Source organism: Podarcis pityusensis, assembly GCF_964106645.2.
Source record: "Podarcis pityusensis genome assembly, chromosome: 4".
Classification (NCBI taxonomy): domain Eukaryota; kingdom Metazoa; phylum Chordata; class Lepidosauria; order Squamata; family Lacertidae; genus Podarcis; species Podarcis pityusensis.
In genome coordinates this window covers 60,126,990-60,142,557 of record NC_138027.1, presented here as the reverse complement: position 1 = coordinate 60,142,557, position 15,568 = coordinate 60,126,990, and the positions used below count along the sequence as shown (strand labels likewise).

Genomic DNA, 15,568 nt, shown 5'->3' with positions numbered 1-15,568 from the left:
CTTAACATTTAAAGGCGGGGGGGGGGGAATCAAATATGCTGTATGTTCCCTTGCCAGGTCACGCCGCTTAGGGAGCTAAGCCATGGGAGCAGACATTTCGGCGCCAAGATCGGAGTGAGCAAGCCGAAGTTAGTAGCATATGGAAGCCAGGCGTTTCTTCGGCATGCCCACTGCTTTCTCCACGGAAGGCCTGCCTCTCTTGGATGAGAAGGGTTGCTTCAGCTAGTAGCTGGGACGCACAGAGCCAAGCCTTTCGCCTCCAGCGAATTGGCTGTGACCCCAACACCGGATTAGAGAGCCATTGTCGTAGGAGGGGCGAGGGTCTCCCCGCCCCCGCGCGCCGCTTTCCTTTTTTCCCAGCTTCCCTAACGTCGCGGGGGTGTTGTCAGGCGCGCGTTGCGCCTGCGCTGGATGCGCCTTTCTGAACTGGGAGCGCTGCAGCGCCGGGAAGTTCTCCGCGGCTGTCGGAGGGAAGGAGGGAGGCTGCGGCGCGCTCCTGCCGCGGAGAGGTTCGTGGCTCCTGGGCCGCTTCCCGGCGCCTGGCGGGGGGAGGAAGGGCGCTGGCGACTACGGGGGGGGGGGGGAGATGACTTCGGCCGGGCGCCGCCGTCGGGGTTCACCCTAAAGTGAGGGAGTTGTTTGGCTCTGGGAACGGCTTTGGGAAGGTGGCGGCGGGAGATGAGCTGGGCAGAGAAGTCCCGGAACCTGGCTCTTTTTCCCTGGGTAGGGGCCGCGGGGGTGCTGCTGCTGCTGCTGGCAATAACGAAGCGGGGTTTCCTTTGGGCAGCTCTCCGGGCGCCCCCTCTCCTGTATCCGGTGATCCTCGCTGTTGGAAAGGGGAGGTCTCCTTCCTGCCTGCCGCAGGAGTTGCTTGGTAGGTGGCTGGCTGGATGTCAGCCAGCCAGATGTTGATCTGGGCGCAGGGAGTTTGGTTTGTTGTGGGCTGATGTTTTGTGCCCGGCAGGACTTATTTCAGAGGGTCGCAGCCCGAGTTTGGGAGAGGCGCCATTGTCCGATTTGGTTTTTTTTGTTTTCGGAAGCCGAGATGATGGGAAGTTTTAGGAGCAAGTGATCTAATTCCTTTAAGACAAAAGTAGTTCTGAGATTTGCGTCCCGAGAAGGGAGCTGGCTCCAAGTACTCCAAAAGAGCGTTTGACATGAATCGGAAGGGGGAGAGAATGGCCTATCCTCCTCGCTTTCGGATCGCAGGCAGCTGCCTGCTTCCTCCCTGTGAAATGGCTTCTCTGCACGAAGTAACCTTGTGTCCCCCACCACCTCCCTGCCTTTCGCAGCATCAAGCACTCGCTTTGCAGTCTCACCCGTTTTTAATTTATCAGGAAATTGCTCTGCACTATCTTTGTTTTTCTACAATGAGCTTTGACCTCCTACAGCCCTTTGTGTCATAGGCATCTTTGACCTGCCATGCGGTTTTTACAAAAAGAAGGTATTGTACTTCAAAGTATGCTGCAGGAAGCATGTGCGCTGCCAAGTGGCTGTGTTTGGTTACTTGGTGTCTAATATATCTCTGCTTGCGCTAGCAGTGCAGAACCAAATGTTCTTTTTAAAGTTTCTTGTCTGAGACTTCGAATTTTGCTGGCTGTGTTGGAAGTGTGTGTTTGGTGATGGCACAGATCTCACATGTTTTGATTTGGCTATGTGAGGGCCCAAGCACAGACCTGTGCATTAAATATGAAAGGTACATACATGTATTTAGTCTCCTTCTGTTTTGAAGTACACATAAGTAGGCTGACCCTACTTATGCAGATATTTTAGTGTGAAATGGGGTTTAAAATGCATAGATAACACATGTTAATATCCTCAGCTGTTTAGATGCTAGCACACAAATATTTGAGAACCCGCATGGTGTAGTGGTTAGTGTGTTGGCCTAGGATCTGGGAGATCAGGGTTCAAATCCTCCATTGGCCTTGAAGTTCACTGGGTGACCTTGAGCTTGGCTTAACCTACCCCTCAGGGCTGCTGTGAAATACAATTGGAAAGGGGGAGAACTCCTTGGGCAGGGTATTCTACCCTATGCACACGGAGGAGGGCCTCTGGTGATAATCTTGGTAAAGGAAAGAATAAAGGAAAGAATGCAATTGTGTTCAACAATTGCTATCTGTCAAATGCATCAGCAATCAATATCCTGGGGTTGGCTTCGACAGACAGTAGTTGATGAACACAAAGCCCAGTGGATGGCTTTTAAACAGGAAACTTCTGCTTCCTGACTATGGCTTTAACGTTTTGCTTAGTAAGCTGTTTTTGCAGTTTGCATTGTTGACCAGAATGACTTTTGTTGCCTGAGGAGTATTAGAATTTTGCATGTTGTTTTTAAGTATTTCAGCAGTTTGATTTTTACTGGAACGAGTTAAGAAAGCATAGACACTTTTGAAATAGCACACATATGTAAATTTGGGAAACAGTGAATGAAAGTTCTAAGGGTCATGACTAACTTTAAAAATGGCATAAAGAGTCCTTAATAGAAACAGACCTGGAAAATCAATGGAATGCCAATACAGACTAAAATAATAAGTCTCAAGGAAGTACTAGGTGCCTTCCTGTAATTCATGGATCTCAGGGTTCCAGTGGCACTAATATGTAAAGTTTAAAAGGAACTGAATAATATAGGAAAACTGAAGATGACAGTTAAGTTATCTACAAAGTGGGTCAAATCAATGGACCATCCTGGCAAAGACCAGATAATATGCTTGGACCTAAGAGAAGTGAACAAGTAAACATTTTCAAATGCCTGCCATAGAAGAAATCATTAGTAAATTAGCAGGAGCAGCAATATTTGTAGTCCTGTGAGCCTGTACTTGACAGTTTCAACAAAAGTTCAAAGCGATTTCTTTAGCTCCAAATGTAGCAAAGGATGACCCATCAGGCATGTGAAGGTCTTGATAGTGTTGCATGTTGTATAGATGATAATGATGATTATGGTGTGGGGAAAGACACAGGAAACAGGAAATGTTCCTTATAGGAGTCAGACTCATTGGTCCATCTAGCTCAGTATGAGCTACACCGATGCCAGCAGCTTTCCAGAATTTCAGGCACGTTTCTCTCAGAAGACACCTGGAGATGCTGCGGATTGAACCTGAGACTTTCTGCATGAAAGATAGATGCTGTACCACTGAATTGCAGCCTCCCCAGACAAAACCTAAGAGTGACATGTCACAGGGCTGTGTGGGCAGAGTTGCAGCTCATCAGACATAATTGCATCTCAGTTGTGGCCACTGCACGCATTAGGAATTTCCCACAGCAGCAGAGTGCAGATGATGCATGCACTTTCCTGCTTTGAAGCAATGCCATTTTTCCATGATGTAAAGTGACCCTAGGCTTAGAAGCTTCCTAGCCCTGCACTGCTTGAAACTTTTTAGCTCCAGATTTCCAATGATAGAATAATAGCTGTGTATTTTACAGTACAATCCTATACACATATACTCTGAAATAAGATCAGTTGAGTTCAACAGGGCTTACTCTCAGTAAGTAGGTAAAGGATTGCAACTTTAGTAGTCTGAGATTTCTGGCCGTTTTACCTATTTTGTGTTCACACCCAGTCAGATACAGGAGGTGGGCTTGTATGTGTACATACTACCTTATGAAGTAGCAACTTCATGGGGCATCTAGGCTACAAGACATTCCAAGAACCCCCAAGTGAATTAGGTTTACATAGTAATGCATATGATTGTGTGCAGATATGTGTCCGGACACATACAATATAAAATCTGTAACTTATTCAAAATCATACACCCTCAAGCTCCACTTCCAAATGTTATGTTGTTATAAGGTACATTCTAAATAACAATATTTCCTAATATAAAATTCAATGCTGACATTGGGGAAAGCCCTATCCCCGCAGTCCAACGGCCATTATCCATAAATATTTCCTTGTTTACCTCAGAAGGCGCATTACTAAAACGTCATATTGTGCTGGAAGCATTTTGCTAACCTTTTACTTACTTACATATCTATTTAATAAATGAGTAGCATACAGAGTTCTATTATCTGACCCACAATCCAGCCCTATTGCTGAGGTCAAAAGAAGTTACTTATGACTATTTCCATTGGACAAATTATCAGTGGGATTCAATAGTATGGCTAACTTTGGATTGGGGCCGTTGTATAATATGTTTTAAAATATCCTAGTGCCTTGGTTTAGATATGAGTGACATCATTTCTAGGACAGTTAGCTCAGACAGAGAAAAGTGAGTATGCAGCACGTAGTTAAATTATGGGATTCACTGTCACAGGATGGTCACCAACTTGGCTTTCAGTGAGGATTAGAATTATTCATGGAGGATAAAGTGATTAATGGTTATTAGTCATGAATGATGGCTATGTTCTACCTCCACAGTCAGAGGCAGTATTCTTCCAAATACCAGTTGCTGGAAATCACATGCGGCAAGAGTGTTGCTGTGTTCTGGATCTGCTTGCCAGTGTCCCATAAGCATCTGGTTGGATGCTGGACTAGGTGGGTCTTTGACCTGGTCCTGCAGGGCTCTTAGGTTCTTCAACTTTCATCTGGCACCATAACCTTGTATGGCATCTAACATTGCTATATTGAATTCTATTTTTATTGTTGCTGCTGCTTGGTTATTTTTTATTCTGCTTTTTATTCTACACATGTCTGTACCTTTGCATGAAGAGTAGACTAAAAATATGGCTAAGAAAAAGAGACTTGAACCATGCCATACGCACATTGCAGTCACTCCCAAGATTAGATTAGCCATATCTCTCCCTCCTCAGCAGTACTTGCAACACCTTTCAGTGTTGACTACTAAGAGGAATGTCCGCGTGTGTTTGTGGGATTTGCCCTCCCTCAAACCAGCCAGGAGCAAGCTTTGCAGAATACTCTGCACCCCACAATAATTTCATGCAGTTCTCTAAACACCCACAAGTTGCTTCATAAAACTCACATGTCTTGTATACATGCACAAAATGACTCTGTTGTATTGATTTTTTAAAAAACAAAACATGTACCTTATCAGATAGGGAAACTTGTCATTGGCATTTGCTGTATAGTTTGGGGAAAAGGCTGGGCTTTGAATTCTAGCTCTCTTGAGGGGTGGGGAGATGCATTGTAAATACAATGCAATTAGACCTTGTGGGGGGCTGGACTATATTTTTTGGGGGAGGTGAACGAATTCCTATGCCCCACAAATAACCCAGAGATGCATTTTAAATAAAAGGACACATTCTACTCATGTAAAAACACACTGATTCCTGGACAGTCCATGGGCCGGATTGAGAAGGTGATTGGGCCGGATCTGTCCCCCGGGCCTTAGTTTGCCTACCCATGTTGTAGACACTCGATAGTAATGATTTACACAAAGAAGCTTATACACAATGTATGACAATAAATAATGCTCTCCTGCCAGTACCACCATTAACTAAAATTTGCTTAGTATAGTGCAGGGCACTACCTTCTCATTGGTGGGATCCCAGTTTTGGAATACTTTCCTCTCTGAGATACAGCTGGCACCGGTGCTGTTGAACTTCTTGTGCCAGTTAAAGATGTGCATTTTTGCTCATGATTTTGCTGGAGTTTAATGTCAGATTGATGGTTGTGATTTTTGTTTAATTGTGATTTATCTAGTTTTATTATGTTGGTGTGCAGTACTGAAATTCCTTGCAGTGAATTGTTGCTTCATTCTATTGGGTGGCGTCCAGGTTTTAAAAAGAAGATAGAGGATTTCCATGTTCTAGATGTGCATAACTTAGGACGCTTGCAGCTTTTCAGGCCAAACTCTTAATACTCCTCCAAAAAGGGAGGTATAATAATAATAATAATAATAATTCCCCAGCCTCTCTGAGTGGCTTCCAACAAAATATTAAAATACAATAGTCCATCAAACATTAAAAGCTTCCCTAAACAGGGCTGCCTTCAGATGCCTTCTAAGCGTCAGATAGTTGTTTATTTGACATCTGATGGAAGGGTGTTCCACAGGGCAGGCGCCACTACCAATAAGGCCCTCTTCCTGGTTTCCTGTAACCTCATCTCTGGCAGGGAGGGAACTGACAGAAGGCCCTCGGTGCTGGGCCTCAGTGTCCGGGCAGAACAATGGGGGTGGAGACGCTCCTTCAAGTATACTGGGCCAAGGCCATTTAGGGCTTTAAAGGTCAGCACCAACACTTTGAATTGTGCTCAGAAATGTACTGGGAGCAATGTAGGTCTTTCAAGGTATCATTTTAAGGTATCCTTAAATTCCAATTAAAATGCATTGTTTCAATAAAAAGGGCAGACAGGGTCTTTTTGTTGTCGTCAAATAGTTTTCTAATGCTTTCTAAATGTAGATTCATTTAAATCTAGCTTCAAACCTGGGTTTGTCATTAGAAATTGCTTTTATTGCTGTTTCAGAAGGCCTATGCCTCCTGATGCCGGAAAAAACAATACCAGGAGTACAACCCTGTTAATTCTCCTGGACCCTTCAGGGAGTGGCTTTTGATGTCATTGACTACAATATCCTTTTGGATAGACTCTTCACGTTTACCATATGATGTTCAGGTGGTTCTGCTCCTACCTGCGTGCCTGATTTCTAAAAGGGAGCACTGAGGGACAACTGTTTGGCCCTGAGGCATGTCTGCCACGAGATGCCACAGGCTCCGATTCTGTGTCCCATTCTTTTTAACTTCTGTGTGAAACTGCTGAGTGAGGTCATCTGAGGAGTTGGGTGTTGTCTGTATGCTCGATGACGCTGAACTTTTTTAAAGCTGGTTTAAGCAAGGCAGAGAGTTCTCTAGGATGAGTAATGAGAATAAGAGCCAGTAAACAAATGTAGTCCTGACAAAAATGGGGTGTACTTCTGATGAGTGGTTTATTTGGATGGGATTTAACAATTAATTAAAGTGGGGATTTGAACCCTGATCTCCCAGGTCCTAGTCTAAAACTCTAACCCAGCCTTTCTTAACCTTAGGGTCCCCAGATGTTGTTGGACTACAACTCCCATCATCCCTGACTACTGAGCCTGCTAGCTAGGGATGATGGGAGTTTTGGTCCAACAACATCTAGAGACCCAAGGTTGAGAGAAGCTGCTCTAACCACTAGACCACAGTATGCCATATGCACTCCAGATGCTGTCTAGCCTGTTTCATTACCCACAGATCCCCTAAATTTATGTATCGGCATTGCAATTCATTACCTTCAAGAACACTATTTATTTACTTCTGTTCAAGATATTTGTTTACACTATAGTGAAGGGCATGCTTAGATCTTCTCTGGAGAGCAACATGTGAAAGCGCAACCAGGAAAAACTGAGCTGCATTCCTCAGCTTCTCTCATGGGCTGCTCCCATATCCACAAATCTCATGTGGGAGAAAGGCATGTGTTTTGCACAATGCTGAGCCATGTGCGTTCTTGCCTTCCTTTGAATGGGAACAGCGCTTTGTGAAACTGGTTCTCATTTAAGCCCAAGTCTGCAGTATTTCCAGTGTACAAACCAGATTACTGTCCTCCAAGCAGCCATGTGAGATGGATAAGACTGGAAGATTGTATTGTCCAAGGCCATTAATTAGTTCAAGATTTATATCTTTAATGCTCCAGAAAGTAAACGCCCACAGTTGCTAATAAGCAAAATTAAAACATTAAGAGAAGCACTCTTTAAAGCCTCTAAAAAGCTGATGAGCTCTATGGTTGAGCAGAAGTTTGAATTTGAATACCCCAACCCCCATCCAGACCTAGCACTCCTGTTGTCTGCATCCTGCCAATGTGGTTCATGTATTCAAAATCATGAAAACAAAAAGGCTTCCCATGTTTTGAAAGGAATGAACGGTCATTACCTAACCTTTGTGTAAAGTTCCTGTGCTTTATGCACCTAGTAGAACTTCTCTACCCGTTCCAGTCTTTGTTAATGATGATCACTATATTAATTATTCTAAATAAAAATATAGTTTTTGTGTTTAGTGCTACTAAACGAGATACTGGAGTTGAACAACAAAGCTGCTTCTCTTTTCAAACTTTGCTGGCCATCAACTTGACAACATTTAATCATTTTTATATACGTCTTCGAATAAGAGATGTTCCTCACATTTAACAATGGGTGCCTTCTTTTTTTATGTTACAGCTGACCTCTCCAGACAGCAATGCTAAACATGGATGGTGGTAAGTTTGCGTGCATGTTCTAGTAGTTTGTGTTTTCACTTGGAAGAGTGTGTAATGCCCTGCCAGGATCTTTGGTGTCAGAGTATGTGTGTTGGAGCAAGGGGCATTGTCTCCTTTCCATGCCTATATCTGCTGTTATGTCAGCTATTAGATCCTTCCTTTTCTCCACCCCAATAAAGAATCGTCACTGTCTGACAGGAGTCAAGTATTAACTCTAGCACAAAAGGGCTCATGTGAAGTACCTGTAGTGGGGAAATCACAAGAATCCATCCCTGGATTAAACTGCATATCCATTAGGGGCGCTGCGTAGGCTTCCACAAATCAGATCATACACAGCAGGTTTGGCCTAACCTTAAAAGCTCGATGAGAGCTCATGGTCATCTGGCACATGCAGAGGACTTGTGGCAGCTGAACGAACCTTGAATCCGGGCACTACAAGATGTGTATTTAAAAACTTGGGTTTTGACTTGATCTGTAAAAGCCACAAATCATTTATCATCCCTTCTTCTGCTATTATATTCCAGCCTCGGAAGCTGGATTGTTTCTGTGCTGACAATTCAAACATGTTCAAATCTTACAGGGATGAGATGAGGTTGACACTTAAAATGCATTGAATGTCCTGTTCACCTGGCTTGGTAATGTTTGAAATGTTGTTAACCGCTCCAGGCCCTTGTGCTTGGGACAGTTAAAAATGATAATCATATAATCACTAGACACACGTGCTTTATTTAGAAATAAGTTTACATATTCTTGCCTTAGAAAAAGAATTATCCTGAATTAAATAAAACCTAATGTTTCTGTTTTAAATTGCCACTGACCTCTGTTGTTTTTGTTTTGTTTTTTTGGCAGTGTTCATCTCAGAGACTAAAGCCAATTCTGTCCTGAAAAGATATCCGCGGGCTAATGGGTTTTTGGAGGAATTAAAGCAAGGAAACATTGAACGCGAATGCTTTGAAGAAATTTGTAACAGAGAAGAGGCAAGAGAAGCTTTTGAAAATGATGAGAAGACGGTAAGTTAGCTATGCAGTTGTAAAGGTATGCTTCCTGGGTTAACTTTCTTTTTAATGATACTGATTGGTTTATATTTCTTTTCGACATAATGAACACAAAACTTTCTTTAATCTCTGAACGAGAAGTTAGTTCAAAACTGCAGCAAATTGAAAGCAAGAAAAAAGAGAACCTGGATTACTAGACACTCTTGCCTCCATCTCTCTTATCTCAAGCACTTGGGTAATGGAATCATTGAGTGGTGTTCAGCTAAGTTTTACTTGGTTGGGCCCATTAAATTCAGTGAGTAAAAGTGAATCCCACTGAACTCAGGACTAACTTCTGAATAAGCTATAAATTTGTGACATCTCTGTACCCTAGTTTCTCAGATAATTTCACTCACTGTTGGATTTATGTTATGGCAATAGAAAGTGGAGCCATTTGAGCCATAAATTGAAATTTGAATGTTACAAGTAGCTGTCCAAGCTGAAAGGGGGAACTGCTATACTGTGCCAAACTGCCCAGTATTCACAAACATTTAGTGGTGGCTGGTGCTCATTGGGCCAGGTAGGGTAGAAACTCAAGAGACCAACAGTAGGTAGAATCAGAACCAGTGACAGACAAATTGATTACGGTTTTGTCCCCATCCTCCCTGCTGAATCGTACCAGAGAAACAAACCAAGGAGGAGGAAACTGACAGCCAATGTCCCGCCTACCCCTTGTACTGGTTGTTAGTAAGAAGGCATGTAGGACAGGCAGTTTGAGGCAGACTGGGGCTGGTAGGGGAATGCCCATTTGCTGACATGGACCAGCCTCCACAGAACATTTTGTGTCTGAAGGAGACAATGGCTACTCGTTACAATGTCTGTGCTCTATCTCCACAGTTGGAGGCAGCAGTGCTGGAAACCATGGGAGGAGATGGTGCTCTTGTGTTCATGTTCTGCTCCCTTATTTCCCACAGGCCTCTGGTTGGCCACTGGGAGAACAGGATGCTGGGCTCAATATTGTCCTTATGCTCTTATGAGCCGTGCTATGCCACAAAGTAATGTAATAATGCTGTATTGTTTTTAAGATTTGATTAGAAGCCACCCAGAGTGGCTGGGGAAACTCAGCCAGATGGGCAGGGTATAAATAATAAATTATTATTATTATTATTATTAGGAAGATATTTTGCTGTTTTATATCAATATGATAAACTGTCTTATTTTCTACCTCTTCTCCCTGCAATTATGAGAAAGAAAAATAATTACTCTTAAATGTGTGCACAAGTGTTAAAAGAGCGTCTAATGGAACTGAAATGAAAATTGGTTGATAAGAGGTCATATACTGGAAACCTGCCAGAATACTTGTGTGCTGACTCCTGAAGCAGTATTTTTGTGCAGCCATAAAACCTCTCATTTCTCCAATCAGAAATAGGGGAAAGACCTCTCAGAAAACCTATTTTCTTCTGTCATATTTTCAGATGGAGTTCTGGAAGGACTACACGAAGAGGCTCAATGGGGAAATCAATGGAGGACATAACTGGTATCCATTTTACCTTGTGATTCCATTAATCATTGGCTTTTTCGTTATTCTTATCATATTTATCACATGGAGGTGCCTGTTCAGAAAGAAAATGCATAGACGTTCCATGTATGCCCATAGCAGAACCAGAGAAGTCGCAGGTGACAGAACTGTTGCAGATGGAAGCAGTCCACTTCCTCAGCCACTCAGCATTCTTCATTCACCCCAGGAAGAAATGTTTGAAGGCAATGGACACTCTCCAGGATATCTGAGCTACACAGACGGACGTTCAGACTCAATATCAATCAGGCTGTCAAATTACGACCCACCGCCATCGTATGAGGAAGTGGCTGGTGCGAATGGCCCGAGGAGAAAGGAAGTGGCAAATCACTCGGATCCACCGCCTCAATATGAAGACATTGTGAATAGCATTTCAGTAACTCCTGTTACCACTAAATGAAGCAGCGAGAATTCTGGGCCCATTCTTTTAAAGGGGATGAGGAGGGAAGCGTAATACTTTTTTAGCACTTTATTGCAGCTTAATTAAACATTTTAAAGATTGGTAATGCTAACACCACTTCCTCTTCCCTGTCCCATATTAGTTTTGTTCCACATATTCCCCCAGCCCTGGAAACAATGCAGTCTTTGAATGGGTTGTACATACTTCCAGAGGTGCAATTTCTGTCTTTCTATATTGCTGGAAGTGATCTTGTAGCAGACCTAAAGGGCTCCCTAACCATAAAGGTACACACACACACACAGAGGAATCTAAAACCAAAAAAGGCCAATAATTTTTGTCCTTTTGCTTGTTGTGCTTTATAAGCCACACCCAACAGAAACCAGTTAATCCAGCTGGCATAAATGGTGATAGCTTCCTCTGCCAAAGAGCGCACATTGCCCTAAGTAAGGTTGAAACATTTTGACAAATAACACTTAGTACAGTTGTGAGAAATGTGGTAAACTACTGATTAATTGTAGGTTCCAGCAAAAAAAAAAAAAAGAGGCCTCTGCTCCCGAGGTGGAGTATAGTACTACATATATTTTTCCGATTATGCAAACTAGAAACACATACTGATAGTAATTAATTTTGCTCCTGTCTTCAGTGCAGCTATAACAACCTATCTGCCAGAGTAAAGGTTAAGAGACGATAGATTACAGGGGAAGGGAGCTTTTTCTGTGATTGACATAAGATGTGATAAGCCCTGTACAGAAGCTCTCTCTTTCCTACTTTCTGTGGGAAGTGTGTTGACTTGAGAGCCCTGTTTACTAATTATCCCATGACCAGTGGGAGTATACCTTATCAGTATTTGGTTGCAGTTCAATGAATTGCTCCACGTTTGTATTCATTTCATATTTTACACACTATGAAATGGCCTATTGTTTTTTTAGTTACAATACTCAATTCTGACCCGTCTGTGCTTTTTCACTTCAAAGAGATGCTGTTAAGATCTGACTGGTCTCTTGTTTATGCATGCTGGCTTTTAAAAGCAGATAAGAGGCGATGCTTAAATCACCAGAAATCTATAAACCAGAAATTTTATTCCAAAAGCAGTGCTGAGAAAGTGCTGCTTCTCTTCGCCCACCCCTTTACCAGGGTTTTTTTCCTTTTTAATAGCAGCTCTTATTTGTCATTTGTGGGGGGTAGGAAAATGATTGAGAAATGTGAAGGTGGGGACCCTTGCCTGTACATATTTATCTCTTAAAACCAATTATTTTGAGCCATTCGGGGCGAACTAGAACAGTGCATGAAGGTAAGAAGAGGGTAATTCCCCCCCCCCTTGTAACCTGGTGTCCTCCAGGTGTTTCATATTACAAGTTCCATCATCACTGACAATTGACCAGGCTGGCTGGGGTTGGTGGGAGTTGTTGTCGAAAACATCTGATGGGCAGAAGATTGTGCAGTGCTGCCCTAAAGCATTTCAGTCTGGCTAACCAGACAAGAGTGACTCTGGCAACCTTTCTCATACTTGGCCCCCCATTTTCCTAAGCTGAAATTGAAGGCATTCTATAGTGGTGATTCGCATAGATTTGCCCGGAAAGTAATCTCTTCTGAAGGCAGGTACCTCTACTGCATTTCTGCATTATGGGTGTTATTTGGATCATTCAGCCACTGTTATTAAATAAATATTACGCAGAGACCCAAGAGCAGTGTGTTTTACACAAGAGCAGCAGAGTGATCAAAACCACACCCCCAGCGCAGAACCGTGGGCAAATTACTTGCCTCTCATACAGGGTCGTTGGCAAGAAGAAATGGCCACTGTCTCAAAGGAACGCTTTTAACAACTTATTTCTCTCAGCACACTTGTGATTCTCTCACAGTCACAGTAGTTTGCGCTAACTCATATTTTGGGAATGACTGGTTGATGTATTCTTCAAGTTAAAACAGTATAGGCACACTTTCAGATTTGGATTTGTATGAATGGAAGAAAGCTTAAAATGTTGAACCTGTTAGAAAATAGAATCATGTTGGTTTTTTCCCTCCCACACAACTCTCTTCAGCTTCCATGTTGGCGGGAGGTGTTCTATTGACAATGGGTTGGATCCAAGCATAGTTGTGCTTGAAGCAGAGCCAGTGGAATCAATGGGACTCAGCTGTGACTGAAGTTCCACTGACTTCAATGAGTCTTAAGTCTAGATCCAACTCACAAGGTGCATATGGTCTTAAACTTGAGGTCACCGAGGTTATGCCAAGTGTGGTTACGCCAAGTGTACTAAGTAGAATAAAAATGGGGTGATTACCTGTAGGCCCATGTGCACATTCTCCTCCCCACACCCTATTTTCTTTCCTGGCTACTATATCTCCTTTCTTGCTTCCCTGTGTGTTCCCATTTTGTGTTTGCACCCATTTCCCCAGTTTTTGGACTCTGGATTCTGAGCCACAGTGGTAATGTGAGTACAGAATCAAGAAGCGGCCCTTTGTGTCAGTGTGTATTTTTCAGAAGTGTTGTTCCAGAGCAAGAAGGGGCCTGTGTCTATCCCTTTTTGGGTTCCAGCAAGGTGCATTGCTTTTTGGCAGCAGTAACCACCATGGTGGGGGGATAATTTTACCTTTCTGCTTCGGGTATGAAAATACCTCCAGTCAGTCCTGCCTTTTTCTGCTGGAAAACCATCTCATATCTCTGTTAACAAGGCATTTATTAGTATAATCTTAGTCAGATGTCACACACACACACACACACACACACACACACCGGTTACCCCAAAAAGCTTGTGAAATCATAGCAAGCAGTTAAACTTGTAGAGCAGCAAAGTCAGCTTTGTGAACTGGGTGGCAAATGGAACGTGCTTGTATTCTCCAGCAAGATATTTAGCTTTGCTTCCCTTGACTTTAAATTAGTGCATTGTGATGGGAAAATCTCCAGTGTCTGCTGCTAAAGGGCTCACTTTAATATCTGCTAAAGATAAATGCAATGAGACTGCACAGCCTTCAAGGCCAGACTGTTTCCTTCTGTGCACCTTTACAGATGGAAGTTCCTAATAATATGCCTCTCTAGATGCTTCTGTTTTTACTTTACCTCAAAACACCTTGATGCACAGCCAGAGTGAATCATTCCTGTGATAAAGTGCCTCATATCTGACTTACAGAAATTACTTGGGATGGGGCAAATCTATTGTTAAGATTACTTCTATTGTTGGCCTTTCTGTTGCTGCTGATCAAGGAACGCACGCATGATACACACTAAGAGAAGCTCCCCAGTTTCTGCTCCCCAGTTTCTCAGATTTTCCTCATCTCATGTATAAATTTAGTCCTGTGTTGCGGTGGTTCCAATTATATAACCTATAAAAGTGAGGCTTCCTATTAGCTTGATTTTTGTGTGTTGCTGTTCCTGAATTGATCACGTATTAATCCAACTAACATAATGATTTATACAGAATGTTTATTTTTTCAAAATATGGTTAACTATTTTTAAACTGTTGTTGCCTTGCAGTAGATAATATAACACATAACCTCGCCTATAAATGTTTTGGATGTGTGTATTTTACGTTAATAATAGGCAATGTGATATATTTTGCACCTGGAGTATAACAATGCCATTACCTTGTGAAGTTCTTAAGACTTCTATGTTATAAAAAAAGTAAGAATGGAGAAGCCATGTGTTGTCCATAACAGTTATCCTGACTCTGGTGACAACTTGTTCAGTGCATGTAAATAATCCCAATTTTATTGCAGTATTAAATATTTTTTTAATACAGTTTACATTTAAATTAATGCTATTTTAAAAACATTTGGGGGGTGGGATCCTGGTATGCAATAAAGCTATTTTTAAATTCTTGGTGCCTTGGTATTTTACTCAGAGCAGAATGGTTCTGTCAGAGCCTTGCTTTTTTATTGTCTGGAACAAAAGGTTATGAACAAGTTTTGATATATTGGCACTCTAAGACTAATAAAAGTCCAAAAGATTATCAAAGCTTGCTGCAGTATGTAATGTTAAGTTACTTTGTTTTTAAGTGTTGTTCAAAATGAAATACCACTGCTAATTTTCCCCTGGAGTATACATTCATCTTTGCCTAACTTGAGAATTCCACAGGACCATCACTGAGTCATTGCCAAGACCAGAGTAATAGGATAACATTACTTGTTATCACCTTCCCAGAGGCCAAAGAGCTTATTTGAAGGAAGTGGATGTACGTAGTGGAAAATAACCGTCAGTTAATTCCAAATTACTTCAGGACCTTGAGCCAGTAATAATAAGTCCATTTTCATTAAATTGGCTATCAGTTTCAGTTGTATACATCTTGTAAGGCCAGAATAAAATGTAAAACAAATTTGGAATATATTTATTAGCATCGGGGGACAAGAAACGTTTTGACGAAGCATAGGGCACGTTGACGTTACAATTATTCCTGCCCCTTCCTTTAGGGAGTTAGGGAGGTGGTTTTCTCATGCTCTCTCTTTCTGCCCTGGCTTATCTAGCAGGGATTTCAGTGTCAATCTTCAGGTTTCACATCAGATGCAGTACCACATTGTAGTTCCCTAGCATC

General features: G+C 42.4%; 1 protein-coding gene across 4 annotated transcripts; it reads left to right on the top strand.

Annotated features, from left to right (window-relative positions):
* The first annotated feature begins 375 nt into the window (after positions 1-375).
* PRRG1 (proline rich and Gla domain 1) lies at positions 376-14,994 on the top strand. 4 transcript variants are annotated; one of them, XM_081004393.1, is made up of 5 exons: positions 483-513; positions 1,376-1,444; positions 8,058-8,095; positions 8,945-9,105; positions 10,545-14,994. In XM_081004393.1, exons 3-5 carry the CDS (start codon positions 8,077-8,079, stop codon positions 11,043-11,045), a joined length of 681 nt encoding a protein of 226 aa, XP_080860519.1. In that variant the 5' UTR covers positions 483-513; positions 1,376-1,444; positions 8,058-8,076; the 3' UTR covers positions 11,046-14,994. The 4 variants fall into 4 exon arrangements, with proteins under 4 accessions (XP_080860518.1, XP_080860519.1, XP_080860521.1 ...); XM_081004392.1 differs by lacking the exon at positions 1,376-1,444 and having other exon boundaries at positions 376-509; XM_081004395.1 differs by lacking the exons at positions 483-513; positions 1,376-1,444 and adding an exon at positions 700-723.
* The last annotated feature ends 574 nt before the right edge of the window (positions 14,995-15,568 follow it).

Excerpts from the sequence above, each read along its gene's own strand:
- PRRG1 (XM_081004392.1), top strand. Across the intron at positions 9,106-10,544 it reads TTGAAAATGATGAGAAGACG|ATGGAGTTCTGGAAGGACTA; the intron begins GTAAGTTAGCTA and ends TCATATTTTCAG.